This window comes from Vipera berus, assembly GCF_964194415.1.
Source record: "Vipera berus genome assembly, chromosome: 5".
NCBI lineage: Eukaryota > Metazoa > Chordata > Lepidosauria > Squamata > Viperidae > Vipera > Vipera berus.
The window spans coordinates 473,413-500,038 of NC_138207.1; the positions used below are offsets into that span (position 1 = coordinate 473,413).

At 53.3% G+C, this 26,626-nt stretch overlaps 1 protein-coding gene across 8 annotated transcripts in view; it reads right to left on the bottom strand.

Moving 5' to 3' along the window:
- OPA1 (OPA1 mitochondrial dynamin like GTPase) overlaps positions 1–26,626 on the bottom strand; it is a 60,218-nt gene that overhangs the window by 18,111 nt on the left and 15,481 nt on the right. For 2 of the 8 annotated variants that reach the window (XM_081329426.1, XM_081329424.1), the window contains exons 5-20: positions 21,146–21,213; positions 17,527–17,661; positions 14,240–14,293; positions 13,320–13,424; positions 12,880–12,966; positions 11,402–11,515; positions 11,224–11,304; positions 10,093–10,167; positions 9,930–10,001; positions 9,388–9,495; positions 8,414–8,513; positions 7,950–8,080; positions 6,623–6,695; positions 6,456–6,528; positions 3,054–3,169; positions 1,224–1,288 (exon numbers count right to left, since the gene is read on the bottom strand). In XM_081329426.1, the coding sequence (XP_081185552.1) occupies positions 1,224–1,288; positions 3,054–3,169; positions 6,456–6,528; positions 6,623–6,695; positions 7,950–8,080; positions 8,414–8,513; positions 9,388–9,495; positions 9,930–10,001; positions 10,093–10,167; positions 11,224–11,304; positions 11,402–11,515; positions 12,880–12,966; positions 13,320–13,424; positions 14,240–14,293; positions 17,527–17,661; positions 21,146–21,213 (1,457 nt within the window). Of the gene's footprint in view, positions 1–1,223; positions 1,289–3,053; positions 3,170–6,455; positions 6,529–6,622; positions 6,696–7,949; positions 8,081–8,413; positions 8,514–9,387; positions 9,496–9,929; positions 10,002–10,092; positions 10,168–11,223; positions 11,305–11,401; positions 11,516–12,879; positions 12,967–13,319; positions 13,425–14,193; positions 14,294–17,526; positions 17,662–21,145; positions 21,214–26,626 lie in introns of all 8 variants that reach the window. The other 6 variants (XM_081329428.1, XM_081329425.1, XM_081329430.1 and 3 more) reach the window with 5 other exon arrangements.

Here is a 26,626-nt window from a genome sequence, read left to right on the forward strand (position 1 = left end):
ATGGGAGGTGGGACGAATCAGGTGTTAGAAAGAGGCCCGGTGGATTTCTGCCGACTGAGATTGCACGGCAAGGAGGACATGCTCTGGAAAGGAGTGATGGGTGACACCAGCCTCTCTTGGGGACTTCGGTCCTCCCCTGAGGACCCCGAATGGGTCCCTGGCCGGCCTCTCCCCACTTCAGGTGCCTCCTTTAGGCAGGGCACAGGCCACAGCCCTGCCCCTCCACCTGGCCTTGCCTGGCACCTGCGCCTTTCAAAGCAGACGCCTCCATGCCTGCACTCAGCAGGGCCTCTTCTACAGGGTGTGTGTGTGTGGTGGAAAAGGCCAATGGGCGACTTGTACAACCTTCAACACCTTCGGGTGGTCCTGAGGCAGGTGGGGTCAAGACCCTCCTTCTGGGCTATTATGGGGGAGGGAGAGGCTGATGCTGATCTGCCTTTCAACTTTCTGTGCAAGTTTGATTAATGAAGAAGAACCTTTGTAGCTCAGGGTTGAAACCGGGGGCCCCAGGGGCTCTCTGAGATTGGCCCTTTCCTTGCGGACGTGTCAGGCCCCTAAGCCAAACCCCAATCCTCCGATGAAGTTACCTAGTTGGATAACAAAATGCCTGCAGGAAAAGAACCAAACTCGCAGAGCATCAAGGACCCCCCCAAGTTTGATTAATTTGTGCTATATCATGCATGCTCTAATTGGCAAGTGAATTCAACGAACTCATCCGTAAGTCTTAGCTTTGCAGGGAGGGGCCCCAAGAGAAAGAGGGAGCCAGGCAGCCCCCCACCCCAGAATCTGGCTCCAGAGGCTCTGCACAATAGGATCCCAGCCCTTCCTCAGCACAGATCCCTCAAGTAGCTCTGGCGAGGTCCATCATAACTTAAACCGTCATTAAACAACTGGACATAAGTCGAGAATTACCCGTAATTGTGGAAGTTCTACAGCAGAGGTATCCAACCGTGGCCACTTGAAGGCACAAGGACCTCAAGTCCCAGAATCCCCTAGCCCAACATTTCTCAACCGTGGACACTCGAAGACCTGTGGACTTCAACTCCCACCTGGCTGAGGGATTCTGGGAGTTGAGATCCACAGGTCTTCGAGTGGCCACAGTTGGCCACCCCCTGCTCTACAGGGAAGCCACTGACAGGCCTCCACACGTAAGGATGCTGTAAGGAAGCTGGCCCTGAGGCCCGGTGGACGCTCAAAAGGCTCTGAGGCAGGCAGGAACTCACCCGGTCCAGCTCTCGCAGGCGGGGGTAGTTGTTCTTCCACTCCGTTTCCAAATTAAAGCGGGTTGCTGGGAAGGAAAAGGTTATTCGTGCTGGCTTTTCCGGAGGGGGCCCTTTCCGCACCCCAAAACCTCTCCCCGCAACGCTCAGGCCCTGCTCCGATCCAGCCCTTCGGCTGCGGGACGCGGCCCGGAAAGATCGTCTCTCTCTTCAAAAGCCGCCCGTGTGTTTATTTTGCTTATTTCGGGTACCCTAACCCAATCAACGGACCCCCCGGGGGGCGCTTTGAGGCAGCCTGATCAGAACGTCCAACCCATTAAAGCCTCCCTCGCCGGCATCCTTAAAATCAAATCACCTACTAAGAATAATAATGGGAAAATAACGCCTCTAGGGTGCGGGGCAAAAATCGAACGTGATGTTAAACTGGAACTGAAAAGCCACGACCGTTAATTAGCCAGCAGAGACAGGCACTTTTAATGGTGAGCAGCCCTTCCTGGCCCCGCGGGGGTCAGAGAGCCACGAAGCCAACCCCCCACCCCCGTGGCCGGAGAGGCTCCCTCGGGCAGCTGCCCTGCCAGGTCTGGGGTGGCCGAGGGGGAGTCCAGCCTGCTTTCCAAACACCGCCAGGGTCAGTTTTTCATCCAAGGGTTGCGGACCTCCCTTTCTCCTGCCCCCCTCCCCCCCCTGCCCGGGAATGGCCCAAGGACCTGAGGGAAAAGATCTCCCTCCTTCCCCCAAGCTTCGAGGTCCTTCCCCCTAGACCAGGGGTGTCAAACTCAATTTCATTGAGGGCCGCATCAGCATTGTGGTTGCCCTCAAGGGGCCGGGTGGGTGTCGCCTGGGTGGGCGTGGCCTACTGGGTGGGCGTGGCTAGAGTGCGTATGGCCTACTGGGTGGGCGTGGCCAGCTCTACATCGTTGGCATCAAGGGTGCCTATGGGGGCCTGGGCAGGAGTGGGAGAGATCTGAGGGTCTCTGGCAGAAGGAGGGTCTCTGGGCCAGGGCCAAGGCAGTGGGGGCCGGTCCCTCACTGTTTCCGAGGTGGCTTCGCAGGCCACATGAAACCACTTCGCGGGCCGCATCCGGCCCCCGGGCCTCGTGTTTGACATGTCTGCCCTAGACACAGGGGTAGGCAGCCTTGGCTCTTTTAATGACTGGTGGACTTCAACTCCCAGAATTTGGGGTTTTTATTTCAAGGTTAATGTAATCATTTTAATTGTTTTTAATTTTTGTAATTTGCTGTATTGTTTTTAAAAAACCTTGTGAACAACCCTGAGTCCTATGGGAGAAGGGCGGTATATAAGTCTAATAAAATAAATAAATAAACCTCTACCTTTCCCTTCAGCCTGGCTGGCTCAGGAATTCTGGGAGTTGAAGTCCACCAGTCATAAAAGAGCCAAAGTTGCCTACCCCTGCCCTAGAGCCAACGTTGTTGCCTCCCCCGAGACCCCCAGATCCTGCTCACCCTACCCGGGGAATGCCCCAAACCTCCGGGCGCCCCAGAAAGAGGGCAGGCCTGGCTTGCAAGGCATCTCCTGCCTTCGGTCTCCAGAGCGTTTGGTCTGGGTGGGGTCGCTCACTCCTCTGCTCACCCTCTGGGTCCACCCCCGAGACGCGTCCCCAGCTCCACTGCAGCCCCGAGAGAGCCCTAAAGGAGCTCGGCCCAGCCCCGAGTGCGGAATCTGCGCTACCCGAGAGCCCCCCGAGATGGCGAGTGCCACTTTCCTGCCTCCAAAAGACCCAGGAGCAACAGGCCTGGCCTGGGGGCCCCTCCGTGCAGAGCTCCAGACTCCCCTCTGCCCCAGACTGCCCCCTGCCCGAGGTGCCCGCCTACCTTTGAAAGCGTCCGCCTGCTGCTCCACCGACTCGCGCACCATCTTCCAGAAGCAGTCGGACACAGCCAGGCTGAGGTTGCGCGTGGTCACCTGGTGGGGCTTCAGCATGCAGTTCCTGGGGAGAAGAGACACAGGCTCTGCAGGGCTGGGGGGGCTCTGGAAGCCCATTGCTGCAGTTCACGGCTGGGCAACTAGAGCGGCTTTAGAGCCTGTGGACTCCAACTCCCAGAATTCCAGGCTGGCTGAGGGGTTCTGGGAGTTGAAGTCCACGGGCCCTAAAGCTGCTCTAGTTGCCCACTTCTCCTCTAGTAACCCATTAAGGCCACTTTTAATTCCCCCCAATTTTACAGCATCAGCAACCACGACGTCTGTCTCCTTCCACCTCTTCCCCCGAGTCGTGGCTGAGGGACGGAGGAACGGGGCGCTCAGAAGGGGCATCTTGGTCAGTCCCTGACGGGATCCGATGGCGACTGAACATACGGGGAGTCCTCAACGTACGGCCACAACCGAGTCAAAGGGTTTTGTTGCCCAGATGGTTGAGTTTTGCTCCGTTTTACGACCTTCCTTGCCCCAGTTGCTCAGTGAATCACTGCGGTTAACTTAGTAACACAGCCGCTAAGTGAACCTGGCTCCCCCACTGTCTTTGCTTGTCAGAAGGCCGCCAAAGGGGATCACGTGCCCCACGGACACAGCAACCGTCATAAATACGAGTCGGCCAAGGGTTTGAATTTTGATCACGTGACCCTGGGGATGCTGCAGCGGTCGTGTGAAAAACGGTCACCAATCCCTTTTTTCTGCATCGTCGTAACTTCAAACAGTCACTAAACAAATGGCCGTAAGCTGAGGACTAGGTGAGGTTCATTTTTCTGTCACATGGCCCACATTTAACCAGCCTGCTAATCAGGAGGTTGCAGAATATTTATTTATTTATTTATTTATTCGGTTTATATACCGCCCTATTCCCAAAGGACTCAGGGCGGTTTACAAGGCAAAATTTTAAAACAATCCAATATAAAATTAAAATAAATTAAATTAAGTCTAGCCACAAAAATTAAATCACAATTTAAAAACATTAAACCCCTCAGTCCAGACCAGATAGTTCAAAGAGCCAGGTTTTTAGGTCCTGGCGAAATGAATGAAGGTCGGGGGCAGTCCGGAGTTCCATTGGCAGTTGATTCCATAGGGCAGGCGCGCCCACAGAGAACGCCCTCCCCCTGTGGATCGCCCGTCGGCAATCCTTGACTGGTGGTACCCTGAGGAGGCCCTCCCTGTGGGAGCGCACAGGACGATGGGAAATTGACGCTGGCAGCAGGTGCTCCCTTAGATAATCCGGGCCCATGCCATTTAGGGCTTTATAGGTCATCACCAGCACCTTGAATCTCACCCGGAGGGCAACTGGAAGCCAATGCAGCTCGCGGAGAAGAGGTGTTACATGGGAGTATCGGGAGACTCCCATTACAACTCGCGCGGCTGCATTCTGCACCAGTTGAAGCCTCCGAGTGGTCCTCAGGGGCAGCCCCATGTAGAGAGCATTGCAGTAGTCTAGCCGGGAGGTCACGAGCGCATGGGTGACTGTGCGTAGGGCATCTCGGTCCAGATAGGGCCGTAACTGGCGCACCAGGCGAACCTGGGCAAAAGCTCCCCTGGCCACGGCTCCTATATGATCTTCCAAACTGAGCCGTGAATCCAGGAGGACACCCAAGTTGCGGGCCCTATCAACGGGGGGGGGGGGGTAACACCTCACCCCCCCATAGTTAAGGATGGAAAAGATTGGTTAGTCTGAGATGCCGGTATACACAGCCATATGTTGTTCTGTGCTCTGCACAAGGTACATAATGTGTGCAGCATTTCCACAATCTCTTAAGGCAATTAGCCAGTCCAAAAAGGAGATAAGATTAGCCCATCCACACCGGCTTCTGGTTAACTCCTGCATGGATTCAATGTGCTCACAAATCAATTTCTTTATCATTTCCTCCAGAATCTCCCCCAGTCTCAATGCCAGAGCGGTCATAGAGTAATATATCTTCCTTGATAGTCTTTCCCCTATTTCTGAGGCAATCGCCTGGCCCTTCCCCAGTTCTCCAAGATTACTCAAACACAAGATGTGCAAGAATTTGGCTAGCCCAGGGGGTGTGCAACCTCGACAACTTTAAGACTTGTGGACTTCAGCTCCTACAATTCCAGCTGGCTGAGGAATTCTGGGAGCTGAAGTCCACAAGTCTTACAAGTTGTCAAGGTTGCACACCCCTGGAGCTGGCTGAGGAATTCTGGGAGCTGAAGTCCACAAGTCTTAAAGTTGTCAAGGTTGCAGACCCCTGGGCTAGCCAAACCATCGGTCCCTTCCGCGTCCCAGAGGCCAAACTTCTCGGCTTTGGAAATTTAAGCTCATTCAAGGAAGGCCTCAGTCCTGGAGAGAGCCGCGACAAGAAAGGAGTCAGCGTTTCCTTGCGGCACTTTGCTTTCTTCCTGGGGCATCCGTGGAGCTGATATTCCCCCCTTCCTTTGATTTGAATGTGTAACAAAACCAAGAAACACCTCCCCCCCCCGCCCCCCAGCCTGAGAAGGCTGTGCAAAAAAACAGAGAAGCCCGAGGGCGACTGAGTGTTTCTGGGCATCATTATTTGGAAGAGAGCAGAAGAAGCAGGGTAGACTGAGGCTTTTGTTGTTGCTCTTGTTCAGCTAAGTCGCGTCAGACTCTTTGTGATACCACGATTCACCAGGCCCCCCATCCTCCCCCGTCCCCTGGGGTTTGCCCAAATTCGTGTTTCTTGTGTCAAAGATGCTATCTAGCCCTCTTCGCCTCTGCCGTCCCCTTCTCCTTTGACCTTCTGTCTTCCAGAGCTCAGAGCCCGGGGTTGTCCTGTGGCCGAGGGCCTGAAGGCCGCCTTCCCAGGCCCTGCTCAGAAGGCTGTTGCCTGGCCAACCAAAACGCTTCACAGCCTGAACAATTCTGAAATATGCCTGAGTAAGTAAGAATTGAAGCTTTTGAACTATGGTGCTGGAGAAGACTCCTGCGAGTCCCTTGGACCGCAAGGCGATCAAACCGGTCAGTCCTAGAGGAGATCAATCCTGACTGCTCTTTAGAAGGCCAGATCCTGAAGCTAAAACTCAAATACTTTGGCCACCTAATGAGAAGGAAGGACTCCCTGGAGAAGAGCCTGATGCTGGGAAAGATCGAGGGCAATAGAAGAAGGGGACGACAGAGAAGGAGGTGGCTGGATGGAGTCACTGAAGCAGGAGGCGTGAGCCTAAATGGACTCCAGAAGATGGTAGAGGACAGGAAGGCCTGGAGGAACATCGTCCATGGGGTCGCGAGGGGTTGGACACGACTTCGCAGCTAACAACAGCAAAAGTAGCTTTAGAACAGAAAGACATGCTTTAGAAACCGAGAATTAGCTTACTTTAATAGTTTGGAGTTTTGGAAAAATTCCTCTTCGTAGTCTCTAATAGATTCAATACCTTCACTGCTGTTTCCTAGAGAGAGAAAGAAAGAAAGAAGAACGCATTCGAAACCGGGCCACGAGGGAAGGAAGGGGCTGCAAGCTGGACAAATGTCCATTTGACGTACCTTTTCCGGTAACCACGGCAAAATAGCCCAGAGCCTTCATGGGGAAGAGTTTGCCTTCGATGATCTGCTGAATCTGCGAGGAGAGGAAAGCAGCGGCTCAGCCCCACCGGGATGGGGTGGGGGGTCCCTGACTTTTGGCAAAACCCTCCACCATCACGAGGCGGGCATCGTGTCCCCCCGCCCAGGACAGGAATCAAAAGTACCTCGACTTACAACGGAGGCATCACATGAGTGGACGTGATCTATTTGACGACCTTTTTGCGTTGTTAGTTTGGACATTTTTGCATCGTTTAGTGAATGAGTTTTTCCCAAATGGGCAGTTTTTTTTGGCCAGAAACCGGCAAAGGACACTGCAGTCACGTGATTGAGGGGGATGCTGCTAAGAGGCATAAAGGGAGCCACTTGTCAAGTGCCCCAAATGCAACCATGTGACGTGTGAGTGTGTGTTTGCGTCATTTAAAAAATGGGTCAGAAGTGGCTTTTGGAGGGGTCCAGCGTGCCATTTGACTGGTCATTAAAGAGAAGGCTATAAAAAGAGGACTGCCTGTAAATGCATCCTGACCGGTGGCTTTGCTGTCCCTGGTTTTTCAGGGAAGACAGCCTTGCCTCCCCACACCCCCCTTTCAACTCCCCCCCCAGGCACAGAGCAGGAGGGCTCCTACAGTCCACGGGGCAGAGGGGATTTCGGGATGCTTCAAGTCACACCCTGCAGCTGGGAATGGTGACGGTGACCGTCCCCCCAGCACAGCAAGCGGGGGAGGGGGGTCCCGAGGCTCGGCTCTGCACCACCTGGCTGCGTCCAAGGCGCCAGGGTTTCCCCCCCCCCCCCGGAAGCCACTTGCCTGCCCAGGGTCTCTTGTCTAGCGCACGGGCCTACAAACCCTTTAAGACTGGTGGACTTCAACCCAGAATGCATGGCTGGCGGGGGAATTCTGGGAGTTGAAGTCCACCAGTCTTAAAGTGGCCGAGTTGGGAGACCTCTGCTCCAGAGGCATTTCCCCATAAGCTTCCAACGGGCACACCAGTCACGAAGCATAGTTCTTTCCTGTCGCTTCGGAGTTATATACAGACCCAGGAGACGTAAAAAACCATTGCCAACCTCAGCGGAGGAACAAGCCTTCCGTGGAAGAAAAATCTCATAGACAAGGAGGCACAATGACGGATCCCAAATTACGGAATCTTCCTGACAAATCGCACCAGAACCCCCTGGTTATTCCTAACGGTTAACAGGTAAGAGCTTCATATGGGAAGATAGTGTGGGTTTTTTTCTTTTTTAAAAAAATTCTGCTTGCAGAATGAGCTGAAAACCTTCCCCTCCCCTCCTCACCCTGCTGGGACTGGCCACGTTTTTCTCTGCCAGATCCACTTTGGTTAAGACAAAGATGGTCCTCTTGCCCTGAGGGTCCATTTGGCTGACCAGGTCAGTGACGATGCTGCGCTCGGCATCCACGGAGCCATCTGGAGGGAGGGAAGGAAGGAAGGAAGGAAGGAAGGAAGGAAGGAAGGAAGGAAGGAAGGAAGGAAGGAAAGAAAGAAAGAAAGAAAGAAAGAAAGAAAGAAAGAAAGAAAGAAAGAAAGAAAGAAAGAGGGGCATCGTTCTTATTCAACCCTGGGAGCCGTTGAACATCCGATGGTCAAGGAGGTCGGCTGTCTACCCACAGCACGGAGGCAGGCGTGCCCTGCCCTGCCACTCCCACTCGGAGCCCAGTGGGTCAAAGGCAGGCGGGGGGGGGTTCCCCCTCCCACCAGCAAAACCTCCTGCGCGGCCAGCAAGGCTCCCGGCTTCCTCACCTTGGATGCAGAGGATGATGGCGTTGGGGTTCTGCATGTAGGCTTTGCTGATGCTGAAGATGAGGTCTTTGGTGTTTGCCGCCATCCCCGAGGTCACCGTCTGGGGAAACAGAGGCTGACTCTCAGGTCTCCGTATTTGAGGTTTCAATCTGCCGCTTAACAGAATAACAAGAGCTGGAAGGGACCTTGGGGGTCTTCTAGTCCAGCCCCCCGTTCAAGCAGGAGACCCTGTACCACTCGACAAACAGCTGTCTAATCTCATCTTAAAAGCCTCCAGTGTTGGAGCACCCACAACTTCTGGAGGCAAGTAGTTCCACGGGTTAATTGTTCTCCCTGTCAGGAAGTTTCTCCTTAGTTCCAGGTTGCTCCTCTCCTTGATCGGTTTCCATCCGTTGCTTCTTGTCCTGCCCTTCAGGCGCTCTGGAGGGTAGGCGGACTCCCGCCCCCTTCTCTGTGGCAGTCCCCAAATATTGAGACACTGCCACGGTATTGTGTCCTCCCTAGTTCTTCTCTTCATTAAACTAGACATACCCAATTCCAGCAATCGTTCTTCATGTGTTTTAGCCTCTGGTCCCCTAATCTTCCTCACTGCTCTTCTCTGCGCTCTTTCCAGAGTCTCAACATCCTTTTTTTTATATTGTGACGACCAAAACTGGATGCAGAATGCAACATTCTGTAGGCAGCTGCATTTAGGAGTGAACTGCTCCCTCTGAATGGGGGAAAATCTGGCTTTAATTTCACCCTGCCAGGGCCAAAGAGGCTGGGGGAGGTTTAAGGCCCCTGGGAACTTTCCATCCCTTCAGTGGGGTCAGCCCTGGGCTGGCCTTTTGTAAACCCTGATCTGTCCCTGGATGTCCTCAGCGACCTTCTAGCTAGAACCTCGAGCGCTAAGCAAAAGGCAGGACTCTGCGTCAGATCTGGGCCCTTTTAACTGAAAACGCACATTTCTTTAACGCTAGAAACTTAAAACGTACTTTAAATGCTGCAGCAGTGCCCCAACCTGGAAAAGGCCACCTGTCCTTGGTGCAGACCAGGGATCCCCAACCCCCCGGTCCGTGGACCGGTACCGGTCCGTGGCATGTCTGCACAAACAAGGAAAGCCCCAACCGTGGGATGCAGGCAGCACACGAAACCACGCACTCTCCGGTCCGTGGAAAAACCTCTTTCCAAGGACCCGACCCCTGGTGCCCCAAAGGTTGGGGGCCTCCGGTGTAGGCAACACTCCCTTCGTCTAGCAGGAACGGGGGGGGGGGGGGCGGCATTGGGTTGAAAAGGCTCAGCCCACAATCGTCCCTGGACTTTTGTGGCTGAGCTGGGATCCAAGATTGGATGTTAAATCTGTGGCCGTGTCATTGCTCTGATTTCTTTGCAAAGAACCCGAGGGGTGTGTGTGCCCCTTTAACCGGGGCCCAGACGGACAGCAGCACCCCCGTTTTGCAGCCGAGAGACCCAGCCGGGTGGAGCGAGGCCCCGCCTCCTCGGCCGCAACCCTCCCTGCCCAGCACAGGAGACTCACGCTGATGACGCCGGGCAAATCGACCAGCACCATCCTCTGCAGGCCGGGCCCCTTCACGCTGAGCGAGATGGTCTGCAAGGGAAACAGCACCGCAACTTGAGGGAGAGAAAAATGGGAGGGGGGAACGGATGGGGGAAGTGGGGAGGGGCACGGGGGGGCTCACCTCCGAGCTGACGGTGCAGCCGCTGCCCACGCTCTTCTTCATCCGGATCTCGATCTCGTGTCGCAAGGCTGCCAGCTGTCTCGGCACAAGCAGATGGGGGGGCAGAGTCAGGGTGGGGGGCGAAGCGTAAACCCTGAGCCCCCCCCCTGGAGAAACCGGAAGAGGCCCGAGGCGCACAGAGCCTGGCCCTGCCTGGGAGAGGCATCCTCGGGAACAGCCACAGAGAAGAACGCAGTCAGGCTGCAGGCAGTCCTTGCATTAACGACCCTGCATTTAGTGACCTTTCAAAGTTACGACGGGGCTGGAAAAGGCGATTTACGACTGGCACCCGTGGTCACACGATCGAAGTCCAGGCCCCGGGCTTCTGAAAGCCACAGCGCCAGCTGGGATTGCCGCTTGCAACCTCCCCGTAAGCAAAGCCAGTGGGGGAAGCCGGATTCGCTTGCGTGACTCCCTCGACCCCGGGGGCAGAAATGGCCATAAAGTTGGGCGTGATTCACTGAACGACCGTTGCTGCTTAGCTGTGGAAGTTCCGATCCCAAGTGAGGTTGTTAAGTCGGGGACTCCCTGGGTAGAGAGGAGAGGCCTCCAGGGTGCTCACCCTGGAGTTTTTATGTGGATCTGGGAGATAAACGGACAGGCCTAGCAGTCCTCTGTCAGGCACGACAGAAAAGGCTCAGTCCTGCCCCCCTTTTCCCCACCATGACCCCAGACAGGCAGAGTCCCTCAGCAGCAGCGGCATCCGCTCACCGGGAAGATTCCTGCGCAGAGGCTGCGCAGCAATGAATCTCTTCCTGTGCGGAGCTGATCCTTGTCGCCCGACACCCAGGCTGCGGCCTGAACCCAAACCCCGTGATCCCCTCCCCTCTCCAGCCACCTTCTCCCCAGAAGAGGAAACTGGGAGACACAGCCAGAATTTCCCAGAAGCCCCTAGAAGAGGGGGCACCACCACCTCTTTCAGCGACATGGACGAGGAAGCATCCAGCCGGGCCCACCTCTGAATAAGCTGACCTCTCTCCACCCACCCTTACTGAAATCCCTTGCTACCACTGGCAGGTAATTCATCCTGGGGGTACATTTTTTTTTTTAAAAAGCAAGCCCTCCGAGAGCGGTCTGCAACTTGGAACTTACATCTTCCTCCTTGTTCAGGTCAAACTCCCGGGAGCTGTCCTTGAAGATGGCCACGTGGTGAGGACCTTCGCTGAGAGTCACCTGAGGCCCCAAGTGGATTCGAGAAAAGGGACCGCGTTAAACCTCAGAGCAGATCCCACCGGGATCGGGTCTCCGCCGGAGGGCCCAGGGCTCCTACCTTGACGGGCGAGCGCGTCATCATTTCTCCCGAGCCCCGAGGGAAGATCCGGGCTTGAGCGATCATTTCCAGCACGCTGGTTTTGCCGGCGCTCTGGTCTCCCACCACCACCACCTGGAAGGCAAAGGCCGTCTCTTCAAAGGGACGAAGGCTTTCTCCCGAGGTCGGGCCGGCGGCGTTTCTGCCCACCGCTCCAGGATTCTGCTTCCTGACTACGAGGCGGCTTCCCGAATTCCAAACCAAGCTTTTCAAAAGTTGCTCTACAGAAGATCCGAGAGAGATCAATTCCATCTGGATACAGTCTTCCTGGGATGCCCCCAAAGCAAGCCGGCTATTGCCTGCTACCCTAACAACTGAGGCCTTTCCCACTATGGCAGCCTTCCTCTTCCTCACAGCTCCACTGCCCTTTTTCAGTCTGAATGCAGAATGCGAGCCACATGACGGTCTACTGCCTGGTCAAGAACAACCCTGGCCTGTACGGAAAGCGCTAAAAAAGGCTGCAGTCCCCAGTAGGAAGATCAAAGGTCCCTCTTAAGAAAATGGGGCTTCCCCACAGAAGACGCTTTGTGAGAACGTGGAGAAGAACAAACCGTCTCACCCAGGCTGCGCTGTGCAGGAGGCTCTTCACTACGTCCGGAGGAAGAGCTCCTGCTGGCGAGAGAACATGCTGGCGACGGGACCGGGCAAACGTCTTTTTAGTTTTAATCGTGTTTTTTCTACATAATTTTTGCACATGTTGTCAACGCTGCTAACATCGGATGTTTTTGCATTGACAACAGATGGAAATGTAGTCATTTTCTTCTTTTCGCTTTTAGAGTTAGAGGATGCTGGGGAAGGGGGGATGTGAATGAGAGTCCAGACAGACAGAACACTGAACCTAGTGTGAGAACCAAGGTCATTGAAATAAGAGATGATAAGGAATTGGCGGGCTGGAGAGCAGCCGGCGCTTCAAGCTAATTGGGGAACGTGATTTATGACTGTTAATTGGAAGAGGCAATTGTGCTTTGATACTATGTACTCAGGGGAGGGGAATTCAGTGAGTGCCCACGATAGGCTACTCAAATAAAGATTCTTTAAGGTAAACAATGCCTTGAAGTTCTTTGAAAAGTTTCATCTGTCCGAACCGTGACACGTGTCATATTTCCTGTTTTATATCCTCAGTGACGAATTCCAATTCCAATTCCATGCTTTTCTAAGAGGCGACAGGACTTTCTTGGCGTTTTTTTTCCTGGAAGACATTTTGCTTCTCATCCAAGAAGCTTCTTTGGTTCTGAGGAGTGAAACGTCTTCAAGGGGGAAAGAAACCCCAAGAAAGTCCCGGCCCCTCCTGGAAAAAGCCCCCTTGAGACAACCATGACCTGGATGGGTGGAGAATCTCCAGAGAGACACCCGGGGTTGAACGACGTATGTCTGCACGCCTAGGTGCTTCTGACAGGAATAGAGAAACGTGTGAATGCAGAGGCTCATCGCCAACTCACCCGAGGCAAGTGATCATGGGTGTTGTAGCTGGCGTCGTAGTCTGACAGGGTATCCAGAACTTCGGAGTACATGTCAATCAAAGACTTCTAGGGAAGGAAACGATGAACTTGGTGAGTGGGGCCGGAGCCAAAGCACGGGGAAGAAGGAAAGGTTACCACTCTCATCGTCTAATCTCTTAATCCCTTCCTGTAATTACAGGCAAAGAGGGAGAGCCACGGTGGTGCGGAACGCCAGTCGAGGGACTGGAGTGGGAAGGTTTCCCGCCCAGGAAGGCAGGCAGGGATGTTGTGGACCCCGTTAGCCAAGGAACTCGGGCTGGTGGGGCCTGGGGAGAGGGGGCTTCACTGCCGCTGCCATCCACGGGAGGCTGGGCTTTCAGGAAGCGAAAACCGCTCCTGGAAATAACGCAGCAGCAGGGGAGACCTCCTGCATCCCTTACCTTCACCTTCCTCTGATGAATGCCTTTCTCGTCCTTCTGCAAGACAATCTTCCTCAGCTCTTTGTTCTCCTTCTCTAAACGCTCCAGCATCCGCTGATATTTCAGCTGCAAAAAAGATGGAAGTGGTTAATGTCAAGACTGGAGAGGAGAAGTGCAGGAGATAAAACAGACTGCCCAGTTTGCAGCTCTCTCTTACCCAATAACTAACAATAATGTAGCAACAAAAATAGAATAACAGAGTTGGAAGGGACCTTGGAGGTCTTCTAGTCCAACCCCCTGCTGAAGGAGGAGACCCTATACTAGGGGTAGGCAACCTTGGCTCTTTTATGACTCGTGGACTTCAACTCCCAGAATTCCTGAGCCAGCACGGCTCAGCTTGGAAACCTCTGCCTTTCCCCTCAGCGTGGCTGGCTCAGGAATTCTGGGAGTTGAAGTCCACGAGTCATAAAAGAGCCAAGGTTGCCTACCCCTGCACCATTCCAGACAAATGTCAGTCCAATCTCTTTTTGAAAGCCTCTACTGATAGAGCCCCTACAACTTCTGGAGGCAGGTAGTTCCGCTGGTTAATTGTTCTCACTGTTAGGAAATTCCTCCTTAGTTCTAGGTTGCTTCTCTCCTGGATTAGTTTCTATTGCTTCGTGTCCAAAAGATCTCAGATTCCTTCAGAACATTGTGTTTTCCTCCCAGGAAAGGTAAAATAGGTCTTCAATAATGGTATTTTTAAGAGGTGCTTGGGGTCACCCTAAATCCCTGACTCGCATCTGGATCTGATTCTACAGGGCAAGAGGAATCTCACCGGTAGGCAGCACGCTCACCGGGGATCAAACGTTCAGTGGGGCTACACAGATCCTGCCTTGCTTTTTTCTCAACCCACCTGGCCAATGAAGAATCTGGCCTCCACAACCGCCAAGTTCCCATACCTGCGTCCGCAGTAATTCTTCCTGCAGCTGATCGATCTTTTCTTTATCAGAAACCTGCAGTAGCAAAAGGGACACAGAAGCACACGGTGGGCATTTCGGATGTTACCAACATCTATAGGGTGAGATAAAAATTCATTTAGCCATTTATTGTTTTAATCGTGGTTAGACTGATGAGTCCCGTAGGATTGGGTGGCCATACAAGCTGAAATTATAAATTAAAAAACAACAACACCAAAGTATTTCAGATGCAGGAGATCATAAGCTTTAAGAGCCATTATTTTACAAGAACAATTTGGTCAAATCTGACAACTTGGACCCGAAATCAAACTCATTCCTAAACGCATTTTGCTATAATGGCTGCTACACTTACTCAAGATACCTTATTTCTAAAAGAAGAAGCTATAGATTTATTAGCAGTGCGCTTGAGGACCATGTTCTTCTAAATCAGACATGTCAAACACAAGGCCCGGGGGCCAGATCCGGCCCGCAAAGTGGTTTCATGTGGCCCCTGAAGCCATCCTGGAAACAGTGAGGGAACGGTCCCCACTGCCTTGGCCCTGGTCCAGAGACCCTCCTTCTGCCAGAGACCCCCAGATCTGTCCCACTCCTGCCCAGGCCCCCATAGGCACCCTTGATGCCAATGATGTAGAGCTGGCCATGCCCACCCAGTAGGCTATACGCACTTTAGCCACGCCCACCAAGTAGGCCACGCCCACCCAGGCCACACCCACCCGGCCCCTCAAGGGCAACCACAATGCTGATGTGGCCCTCAGTGAAATTGAGTTTGACACCCCTGTTCTAAATGAAGAGACCTTTTCTGTATGCACTAATAACAGAGCTGATTTCTCCAATTCCATCCATCTCTGCTCAAAAAAAATAAATCTCCTGTGCTGTTAATAAAAGGTTTTTAAAAATGTGCACACAGATACTCACTAGCCTTTGGTTTTACAATTTAGGGGAAATATTTGCTTTACATTCATTAATGCCTCTTGCCTCATGCCATTTGTTGTGCTTCAAAAAGTTTCAGCTAGACCAGGGGTAGGCAAACGTGGCTTTTATGACTGGTGGACTTCAACTCCCAGAATTCCTGAGCCAACCACGCTGAGGGGAAAGGGAAAGGCTTCCAAGCTGAGCCATGCTGGCTCAGGAATTCTGGGAGTTGAAGTCCACCAGTCATAAAACAGCCCTGAAGTAGACGGAGCTCCACCGGGTGTTAGCAGGAGCTATTCTAATGTTCAAAATAACAAGCTGTCCAAACTGAAGAACATAAAGTTGGTCTTTCTTTCTTTCCACATCAGAATGATGTTCTCGATCAAGGACAGACATTCCTCAGCCATTCAACAGGGAGAGCCCCTCCATCGGACAGCTTTCAACTGCCATCCCTTGAGCCAAGAGCAGCCCTGGGCTGCCAGCTGAGAAAGGAGTGATGACCCATGAGGGAGAGTTGGGGGAAGGACAAAGCTGGTCTGTTCTCCTCTGAGCTTCTTATACTCCAGCTTGACGGGAAGCTGCTTCAGCGCACCTGGGAAGCACCCAGAATAGTCGCCCAGCTGTGCGAACAAGTGGTCAACGTGCGAGAAATCAGGAAAAAAGAGGCTTTTCTTTTTGCGACTAAAAATGTTCAGCTTTGTCGAGCAGCAACACTTTGGCCTATGGCAGAGGTGTCCAACTTTGTCAACTTTTAAGACTTGTGGACTTCAACTCCCAGAATTCCCCAGCCAGCTACGCAGACTTCTGGGAGCTGAAGCCCACGTATCTTCAATTTGCTAAGGCTGAGAATCATTGGTTTAGAGCCGAGGTCTCCAAACGTGGCAACTTTCCTGTGGACTTCAACTTCCAGAATTCCCCAGCCAGCGCATGCTGGCTGAGGAATTCTGGGAGTTGAAGTCCACAAGTCATCAAAGGGCCAAGTTGGAAGACCCCTGCACTACCGTGTGAGGCACTGAATGGAGGTGACTGAATCTTATGGCTATTAGTCACCTCCAGCTGAAGGAGTCTAATTCAGCAGTAACAGGACAAGAGTTGGAAGGGACCTTGGAGGTCTTCTAGTCCAACCCCCTGCTCAGGCAGGTAGCCCTATGCCATTCCAGACAAATGATTGTCCAATCTCTTCTTATAACCTCCAACGATGGAGCATTCACAGCTTCTGCACTGGTACCGTTTCCTGCTTCTTCTCCGGAAGGGAAAGAAAGCAGAGTGGAGCGAAGCAGCCGACAGCCCCCCAGCCTTCAGGAGAGCAGGGAACAGGTTGGAGGGATGAAAAAGAACGGGATGGTTTTGCCGGTGGGTTAATCCATTCCTCCACCGGAAGAGGAGATTTCTGGGCTAAAAAGAAACCCAAGATAACGCTGACACCCCCCCCCCCCCCCCCGTATGTGGAATAGAAGATCCCGTCAGATCCTGTTCCTTGGCTCACCGAAAGCAGATTAAGGCAATAATCACCTCCCAGGACTAAAGTGCAAATTAAAAAAAAGAAACAAAAACCCATCAAGCTTATCTCTGGTGACTATGCAGTCATTAAAAGCACTGGAAGCGTTAAAACATTAAAAGCAGCTTTCATCAAAATGCCTCCAGGTCTCCTCCAGGTGGGCCTGGCAGCCCTTCCTTCCACGCTGTGGCTGCTCACTCCATGCCTTGAGGGCATGGAGGGTAGGGGGGCAGGCTGAGCTCCAACAGGGGGTCCATGGGAGACCAGAACACGCTGGGCTACAGCCTCACTTGGGACCTCCCTGGCTGTCTGGCCTCTTTCCTCAGCTCTCAGCTCCCCCTGACACTCTCCCCCGCCCCGGGTTCCCTCATCCTGGCCGGATGTTCTTCAGAGATTCCCTGGCCTGGAAGAACCTTTCTCGAAATGGCCGGAATCTGACCTCCAGGGACGGCCTCCAAGAGAGGCTTTGCCTTCCCAACCGCTGACCTTTACCGAGCCCGGCTGTCAAAGACCAGGCAGCCACCAACACGACTGTCTCAGTCTCCATCGGCGTCCGACGGTCTCGAAAGGGGACAGAAAAAGCGAGGAGGAACCGGGAATTTCCCAGGGGAATCAGCACCCCCTTTTGTGAGAATTAAAGAGGCGGGAATCTACGTGTTGGAAAGACAGCCCCGGGACGAACAACCGGGAGCCAACGGATCGGGGCCTTCGCAAGAGGAAGGCCGGGAGAGCGGAAAGCCCAGCCACCACAGTTCGATCACTGCCAAGGGTCTGATTGGGAGAAAGAGGAGGGAGGGAGGGGGGAGGAGAGCAGGAGCCCCCCCCTCCCCAGGCCTGCCTGGTCTGTGAGAGGCATCACCTTGCGCTTCTGCTGGGAGGAGGAAGAAGAGGAGGAGGAGGCGGCGGCTGGCCCAAATTGGTCAGCAGCTCTGCGGACATCCTCTTCGTGCTGCTGGATTTGCTGCTGCAAGAGAATGAGCTCGCCCAGGAGTCCCTGCCGCACATGGGGGGGTGAGAAGGGGGAGAAGGAAAAAAAATGGAGGTGAGGGGGGCAATAATGTCAAACCAAAAGGTACAACACAAACACGCACACAGACGCCAACAGAACCGATGGAAGAGGAGATGAATGTCGAGGGACGGAAGAAAGACCCGCCTCGTCCTCAGGGAGGGTCGAGAGAGAAGAGGGGACGAGGCGCCTTCAGGGTTTCCCCCCCCCCCAGCACAAAACAGGAAAACTGGGACCCTCCGAAGAGGAGCCCAAGTACGAAATTCCTCCTCTTGGGAGTAACTTGGGACTGTCCGGACAATCGCAGCTGGCGCTGAACAGGAGAAAATAATATCCAGTCACGACCGTCTCCCTGTCGTGCCACAGAGGTACGTGGAACACCTGCACAACCGACAGATACCATCTCTGCAAACAGGGGCAGCTTTCACTTCTTTCAGCGCCCTTCTCTAGCCAGACGGCTGGCAAACCACTTTCGAACCGAGGCTCCCGGGAGCAGCAACGGGGGCGGTGTGAACGCACCCGGTCAGGCAGAGGAGATGGAAGCGGGTGGCTGATAAATGGAACTTTTTACCCGTCCTTGGTGCTCCCAAAATCGTTCAGGAGCCTCTCTTGCCGGTGGAAGGCCGATAAAACCGCGGGTGGGAGAGGTGGGTTAATTAGGGGAGGGCCAGGAAGGCCTCCCCCCCTCCCCAGGCCAGCAACAGAAAGGGATCCGGCATAGGGCAGGCGGAGGCAGGCAGAGTTGGCACCACCAGGACAGTCAGGCAGAGCCCTCCCTCCCTTTGCCATCCCAACCAGGCTCACTGCTCCAAGGAGGGAGGGAGGGAGGGGAGGAGGAGGGGGGGGTCTCGCTGCAGGGAAGCCACCCTGCTCTAAAGCCAGGTCTCCTTCCGCTGAGTCTCTCTTCCCCCCCCAACCAGCAAGTTCCTGTCTGTGGAGTTTTTCATCCTATCAGCCAAGGAGCTCCACGGGGTCTCCCAGCCCTGCTTATCTGGGGGGGGGACTGCCGGGGTCAGAAACATACCCCCGGCGTCTGAATGCTCTCAAATCGGGCCCGAGCACAGCACAGCGCAGAGCATGACAAGAACAGAGCCCTAGAAGTGAGGTGGCCCACCTCGTGGCGCTTCCTTCCTGGCTCCTCCCCCTCCCCTGCGGAGCCCAAAGGACCCCCCCCCTCCCCTCTTCGGCTGCCACCCGGGTAGGAAACCTCAGGCCCAGCCGCCCCCCCCCAGTGCAACACACAGAGAAAAAACCTGAGATGGGGGGGGGGCGAGGCTCCCAGGCCCCTCCTGCAGGAGGAGGAGGAGGAAGGCCCTTCGTGGGAAGGAAACCCTGGGGCCAGCCGAAGGGAGAGACGAGGGTCCTGCCAGCCCACCCGAATGGAGAGGAAACACCATTTCTCCCTTGTGCAACACGGTCTGTGTCCCGGGAGGGGGGAGAAATGGAATTGGGGCCTTCTTTGGTTCTGGGGGGGGCTGACAGCACAAGCCAGCCTTAGCCTTTCTGCCCCCTTCAAGGGTCTCCTCCGGAGAGCATCAGCTCTGGCCCTGCCGGAAAAGAACGAGGCCCCCCCAGCGCAGCTCAGAGAGCCCCGGGCCCCCCTCCTCTCAGCCCCGGGCGACAAAGATTCTCCTTTATCGGAGCAAAGGGCTGCGGAAGAGCTGGAGCAGACAAGCAGGGGACATGGCGAAGCATCTACCGGAGGAGGGTGGAATTATGGATGATGAGTTTTCCTTTCAGCCAAGCCAGAAGGGAAGATGGTGGGGCAGCAGTACAGCTTGGGGAGGGGGGGTGTCCAAGAGGGGCTCCCCAACTTACCCCACAGAATCCTGGGGCCACCACCGCCTGCCAACAACCCTGGGAGAGAGGGGGGGTGTCCTCCCGCCCCCTCCAGCACCACCGTTGGGCACCAGCTTCCTTGCCAAGCTGGCATGGAGCCTCTGCCCAGGGCTACAGCAGGCCCTCTTGCCGCCTGGCAGGGGGGTGGGAGGATCCTGTCTCCCACGTTACCCCACCAGGCGGCATCCTAACCATCGGATCGGAGGACGAGGGCAGGAACTGCCTCGCCTGGGTCTTCCTTGCCAAAAGCCGGAGCGAAGAAAAACCAACCGAGGCAGCCACTTTGCAACGGGAGCTTCCCTCTGCTGAAAGCACCATCAGAGCAGCGTGCCCTCCTGGCCTCAGCGGTGTGTGTGTGTGTGTGTGTGTCTGGCAGACCCTTCGCGATGGCCACAACTCCTCCTTGGCCTGCACGTGATGTCCAACGTGCAAAGGGCGGAGGGGCCCGTGGTGCTCTCTGAGCTGGGCTGTTTCCTTGCAGACGTCTCACGGCCCAAACTAGGTGACGTCATCAGTGCTCATTTGCAACCCTCCGCTTCCTAGCACTGATGATGTTACTCAGTTGGGTAGTGAAAGGTTTACAAGAGCCCAGCTCAGAGGGCACCAAAGACCCCTCCTTTCAACCCTGAGCTACGAATATTCTCCTTTACTGATTGCAAAGTGTTAACCTGCCGCGTCTTGGAGCCCCCGAGTGAGGGGCTAACCCCCTCCCCTCTGACTTCCAGCAGACGTTTCTGGGCTTACTGTCAGAATCCATTTATATCATATTCATAAATGCATGTTTAAAACATTATTCCAGGGATCCTGCCATCTCCCGAGGAGGAGGGAACGGATGTGTATTGAGCCTGTATTAGGCATTTCAAAGGAAAGCCTTTTGAACTGGGGGAACAAAAGGGGGGGGGGTTAGGGTAGGAGCATTTGGCTTGTGTCACGGAAGAGAGCAATAAATATAAAAGGTCGTAAGTTCCTTTTTCCCACGAGAGGGATGGTAGAGGTAAATGATGGGGGACTGACCAAATGGGGTTAAGGGGGGGTTGAACCGGGAACTCTTTATAAGGGTTTAGTTTGTAGAACAATATTAAGTCCTGTCTTGTATTCCTACAACCAAGCATGTCATAGTAAAGATTCCTTTTGGACTAAGATTTGGCTCCAAGAGTTTTGTCTTCCTAAGACGTGGTTTGGGGTGGGTCCTGACACTTCCCTTAAGCTGCCATCTTAAGTAAAAACGCTGGATGTAAACTGCATGGAAGTTCATCCACCCCCCCACTTATTTCCTTATCCTCTGGGCTCAGTTCAAAGTGCTGATTAATCCCCAGAGAATCTGGGCCTCTTTTCCTTTCCTGAGCCATCCTTAAGAGAGAATTGTGTTCCCCCCCCCATTACATTTTGAAGTCTGGATACCCATTTGAAAGCAAAACATTTTGGAAACTCAAAATAGGCAGGTCGGTGCGTCTGTCTCCTGGCCAGGGGTGACTCATCGGCAATATTTTTCTGGACTTGGGCGGGCTCATTTTGGCAACCCAAGGCGGGGTTGAGAAAGCGCCTGTGCTCGGAGGCAGAAAGCCGGCCTTCCACACTGGGCCTCTGCTGAGTCTGTCTGCCCCGGAGCTTGCTCTGCTCCTTCCCGGCTCACCTTCTTGTGCTGCTTGTCGCTTTCGCTTCCGTGGTCGGTGGCTCTGAAGGCCGAATCCCCGGAAGAACCTGGGAGGGGGAAAGAAGGAAGGAGGGTTCCCATCAGGTGGCACCCAATTCCAGCAGAGCCCAGATAAGCCACACTCTTTCAGAAACAATCTGCTCACTGTTCGTTCATTCGTTCATCGATTGATTGATTCGATTCATTCATTTAGGGGCCAGCAACCTGTATGGGCCCTGCTCACCGGACTGCAGAAGGCCTACAAGACCGTCACCACCACCAAGCCCATGCATTCAGCCCCATCTACTCTGGCGTCCCTCTTATCTTGCTCTCCAAGTGCTCTGCCAGACAAGACTCCTCCAGAGCACCAAGGGGGTGGTTGGGGTGGTGGTGGCTGACCAAACCTTACGGGGGGGGGGGGAATGTTCTGCAGGGAGGGAGTTCCCTTGAGAAAGGCAAACCTGGCAGTTTTCTTTTATGAGTCTGTCCACAGGACACTGGAAGTTCTCTCATGGGTTATTTGCTTTATTTATTTGTTTTAAAGCAGGGCTTTTCTCTCCTTCGGGAGAAGGGCGGTATAAAAATTCAATAAATAATAATAATAATAATAATAACCAGTGGTGCGGGTACCACCTGTGGTACATTGGCACCTGGCAGGTGGTACGCGGCCATCCTAGAAAAGTGGCAGCGGGGGAGGGGAATGAGCTGAACCGGTGGAAGCACCGCACAAGCCTGAGCGAGAGACGGCTGGAGCTGCAGGGCTGTCGGGGCTCAGCGGAAGCGCCAGGATCAGCGCCAGGATCCAGCTGGAATGTTGCAGCATCTTTCAGGGTCTTGTGACTTACATTCAGATCCTTGGCAACCAATTCCTATTTATGACGGTCACAGTGTCCCAGGGTCATGTGAAGTGACCAAAACCTGCTGCAACCACCCAGCGGGGGGGGGGGGGAGAAATAAAAACCAAACACCCCCACCCCCGCTGCCTATCCTCAACAGAAATGGTCACAACAATGAAAACCTCGGACAGGAGGAAGAGCGCCGCTGGGCGGGCAGGCAGGTGTCTTGCTCGGCTGTGGCTCGGGGGGCACTTTTTCCAGTGCCACTGTAACTTCGAACAGTCACTAAGCAAACTGTTGTAAGTCGAGGACTACCTGTACTTCATCACTTTTTTCCTTTTTTTTTTTGGTCATCATGTTTTTGACCCCTTGCTAGGCGACTGATGGTCCTCGGATGTCGCCATATCCTAAAAGTGGTGCAACGGGTGAAAAGGTTGAAAAGCCCTGTTTTAAAGGGCACCCAGGGGGCAAACTCTAATGCAAAATTTCTCCAAGTAGTCGGTAAGGAACAGGGCACTACAGTACAGCCGTGTCTGCTGTCCTTGGACTCACCCTCGTGCCAAGGAGGCGGCTGGGCCTGGCAGAGGCTGCGGAGATGCCACTGCTGGTTTGTGGGGGCCACTGGCCCCCCTCAGTCAATTGGGTTTCTCTGGGTGGACCCTTAAAAGTCTGGACACCTTTGGAGACCGTTTCCAAGTCCTGGGGCAACGTGAAGAGTCGCTTGAGAGCAGGAGGGGAAGCATATAAATGTAATAAATAAAATAGAATAAAAATAAAACGGGAACAAGTTCAAGGGCTCCTGAAACAACGACGGAATGGGGAAGCTGGACTTCCAAAGGGGAATTGGGAAAAAGGCACCTTTGAACAGCCGGGAAGGGCACAATTTTTGATTTTATCAGAACTGAACCAGGTTCGTAGCTGTTGCACAAAAGGCCGTTGCAGTGTGGATGGCCATTTCTCTCATGCAGCTATGTGGAAAGAGCAGTTGCTTAAGAGCAATAATAAAACAATTAGCAGCTCTTGCAAAACTCTGATTAATATTCTAGAAATTTATTAACCAAGCCTGGTTTATCTTTTTCCACTGCTAGCTTAAAGGTAGGGAACAGACTTTGTTGTGAAGGAGCAGGCCTGCCTTAAGCCATTCCAGTTTGATGGCATGGAGGAAAATTACATTTGATTGTTTCATTGATTGACTGATTCATTCATTCACTCACTCATTCATTTTTATAGATCACATTTTTGAACCTCCCGCTCCCTCAAACCTCCCTTATACTTCTTATTCCACATACATGTCTGCAAGGTGCCTTTTCAAAAGGCAGCTGGACTGTTTTTTTTCGAAGAAGGAGAAGCAGAAGAAGAAGGAGAAAGAGAAGAAGAATTTTCACTCCTCACCCAAGAAGCTTCATCAGTTCTGATGGCGGGAGGGGTGGAAGGATCCCTGCTATCAGAACTGATGAAGCTTCTTGGATAAGGAGCGAAAAGTCTTCTTCTTCTTTTTGGAGGGAAAAATGAGTCCAGCTGCCTTTTGAAAAAGCACCGTTCAGGCAAGGATGACCGAGAACCTCCAGAGACATTTATTCCACCTACAGTTTCCCGATTTCTCTCCTCTTGGGGCAGAGGGAGAAAAGGGGGGACGCTCGGGAGGAGACGAGGAAGCCGGAGGGAGGCTGGGAAGGCCCAATTCGGCAGGTGAGCTCTGCAAAGCGCCTGAGAGAGCTAGGAAAGGCTTTGCGGAGGGGGGAGAGACGCAGGCAGGAAGACTTGCTTAGCCCCCAAGGCCGCCTCGAGTCTGCATTTTATTTCAGAGCCGGCTGAGGCTGGAAAGGCTTTAAAGGCCAGAAAGTCTCTTCGTGCCAGTGGATGGATCCCCCCTCCCCCCCTGGGCTATTGGTGTGGGGAGAGGGGAGACTCTGGGCACAACTGATGCCCTGGCCCATCGGTTAACGGAAGCAATGATCCGATGGGCTACGAGCCTGCCTCCCAGAGGGGGGGGGTGCTCCGTTGCTGGAGGTTTTCAAGGAAAGCTGGGACAACCTTTTGTCCCAGGTGGCATAAGGACTCCTGCCTCGGGCTGGGGGTTGGACTAGGAGACCTCTGAGGTCCCTCCCAGCCCTCGGATTCCGATTCTAAGGACAAGAGCAAAACCCTCGCGGGATGGTGCAAGAATAGAACAGAATAGAGAAAGAATAGAATAGAATACGAATAGAACAGAATAAAATTTAGAGTAGAATAGAATAGAGAATAGAATAGCAGAGAATAGAACAGAGAACAGAAAAGAGAATATTCAGAAGAGAATAGAGAACAGAACAGAACACAATTCAGAATAGAATAAAATTCAGAGTAGAATAGAGAACAGAACAGAGCTGAAGGGGCCCTGGGAGGTCTTCTAGTCCAGCCCAGGGCTCAAGCAGGGGAACCGAGGCCTCCTGGGACAAATGGCCGTCCGGGCCTTCCTTGGAAAGGGGAGCTGGCTTTTCCCCCTGGCCTCCAAGGGACCGGAAGGAGCCCAAAGGAGCAGGAAAGCTCAGCCGCCTCTCAGCTTCTTCAAGAGGAGTTATGACGCTCCGGCCTTGCTGACCAGACGGGCGTTGGCAGGAATGAAACCCAAGAGTCCACCAAGCCCTGATCTAGGCAGCAGCATTTTGGAGAAGAAGCTGAACCTCACTCCTAAAAAGAACTGGATTTTTTTTACATAGGCATATACCCTCGCCCCCCCCGCCCCATTTACAACTCTCAGGAGGGGCCCTGTTGCATTAACATCTGTGGGGCCTTTTAATGACCAATGCGCCAGCAATGCACGTTTTACTTACCTGCAATTGTTTTGTTTCTTGCAGCTTGAATGGAAAGAGAGGGTGAGATCTTACCACAAAATTCCTTTCCCCCCCCCAAAAAAAAAGGCAACTGGACTTTTCTTGGTTTCTTCCCTTTGAAAATGTTTCGCTTCTTAACCAAGAAGCTTCTTCAGTTCCAGATGAGGAGTGAAACGTTTTCAGGGGAACCCCCCCCCCCCCCAAAAAAAAAAAAGTCCACTTGCCTTTTCAAAAAAAGCTTTGGGCCAATCATGATCTGGGTGATTAGAGAATCCCCATAGACAAGATTCCCCTTTCCAATTTTCTTTCTTTTAATTACATGATTTTATTGCAATGCTTAAAACTGGTAACCCACGGAGTCACTGCAGTATGTGCATTGAAGACTTAAACGATTCTAAAACGTTCCTTTCTATACAACTCAGAGAAATTATTAGAGCGCATAAAAATACTTCAATTTTATGTGGGAAACATAATTTTATCATGCCGGACAGACCTGTGAAAAAGCCAGAACATTCTGGATCAAAACACATATGCCGATACGAAAATTTCAAAGAGTTAGACTGAACTGAATCCACAGCTTTTCTTGTTGGGATTCACGGACAGAGAGCCAGAAAAGAGCCACGCACGGCTATTTTTATATACGATTCCTGCTATGAGACAATTATATGCCCAGAAATGGAAAGACTGAGGATGGAACAAGAAGACAGCAAAAGCAATTTGTTACATTTATTAGTGACTAGGAACCCCTTACGGACTTTTTGCTAAAAAAGGAAGAACAGGAATTTGTGATTTCTGGCTCTGACGGCTAGAAAGAGCAGTTTACGAAAGAAGGAACTTATGCAATTTTAGAGAGTAAAATATAAATGCAATGATAACCTCTGTCAAAATGAACAGAAGCTGCTCTTTAACTTTAACTGGTCCACAGAGACGGAAAGATTGGGGACTGCTGCCCTACAGATCCGAGGGGCAAAATATCAGCTACAATTGGGTGTAATTATATGTCTGTCATCTAATGTATAAGCATCACTGGGCTCAGTGGGCAGATGGAAAGGAGGCCTTGAGGAAACCTCGCCAGCCACCGCCGCAGCAGCACACGCACCGCAGCTTGTCTTTGCGGATGTGGGGGAATCTCCGGGAGGCGCTAAGAGGGGGCCGAGCCTGGACTCCTTGCAGTGCAGAAGGCAGCAGAGGCCCGGCCTCCCCCAGGCCCCCCGAAGCCTCCTCCGACCGTCCCCCAGGGGGCAGGTGGACAGTCTGGCGAGATTCTTGTCACGTGGGTGAGCAGCAACAGAGCTTCTGCGTGAGTCGGGCTGTCAAGTTACCTGCGCCGTCTGGCAACGCAAACGCGCACGAGATGCCGTCTCCTGGGGACCCAGGCTGATGGGCCCTGCTTTGCTTCCCCCCCCCCCCCCCGGACATGGTGGTCTGTCATTCGGGACAGATTTATTGGTGGAAATGGTGAAATCCTTTGCACGTTCTCGAACAAGGAGACTTGATTTTATTGGAGCAGAATTGGATTAGCCCGGGGGTTCCTGGACCCTTGCTGTGTTGATGTAGGAGGAACGGCTTCCTGAAAGTAGCGACAGAAGAGCCTTGGTCCGGCAACTGGACATCACCAGGCCCACAAATAGACCCTTCCTAACAGTCTCCCACGGCTCGCTTAGAGAAATGGCCTGAGGCTGCCCCTCCAGATCGAAAGACGGCTGCCCGCTTTCCTCCCTGCTCCCCCCCCCGCTTAATCTCTGCCTGGAGAAAAAAGTCTCCTGCCAGCCATGCTGGGTTCCCTTATTGCACGGATCTCCAAACTTGGCAATTTTAAGACTTGTGGACTTCAA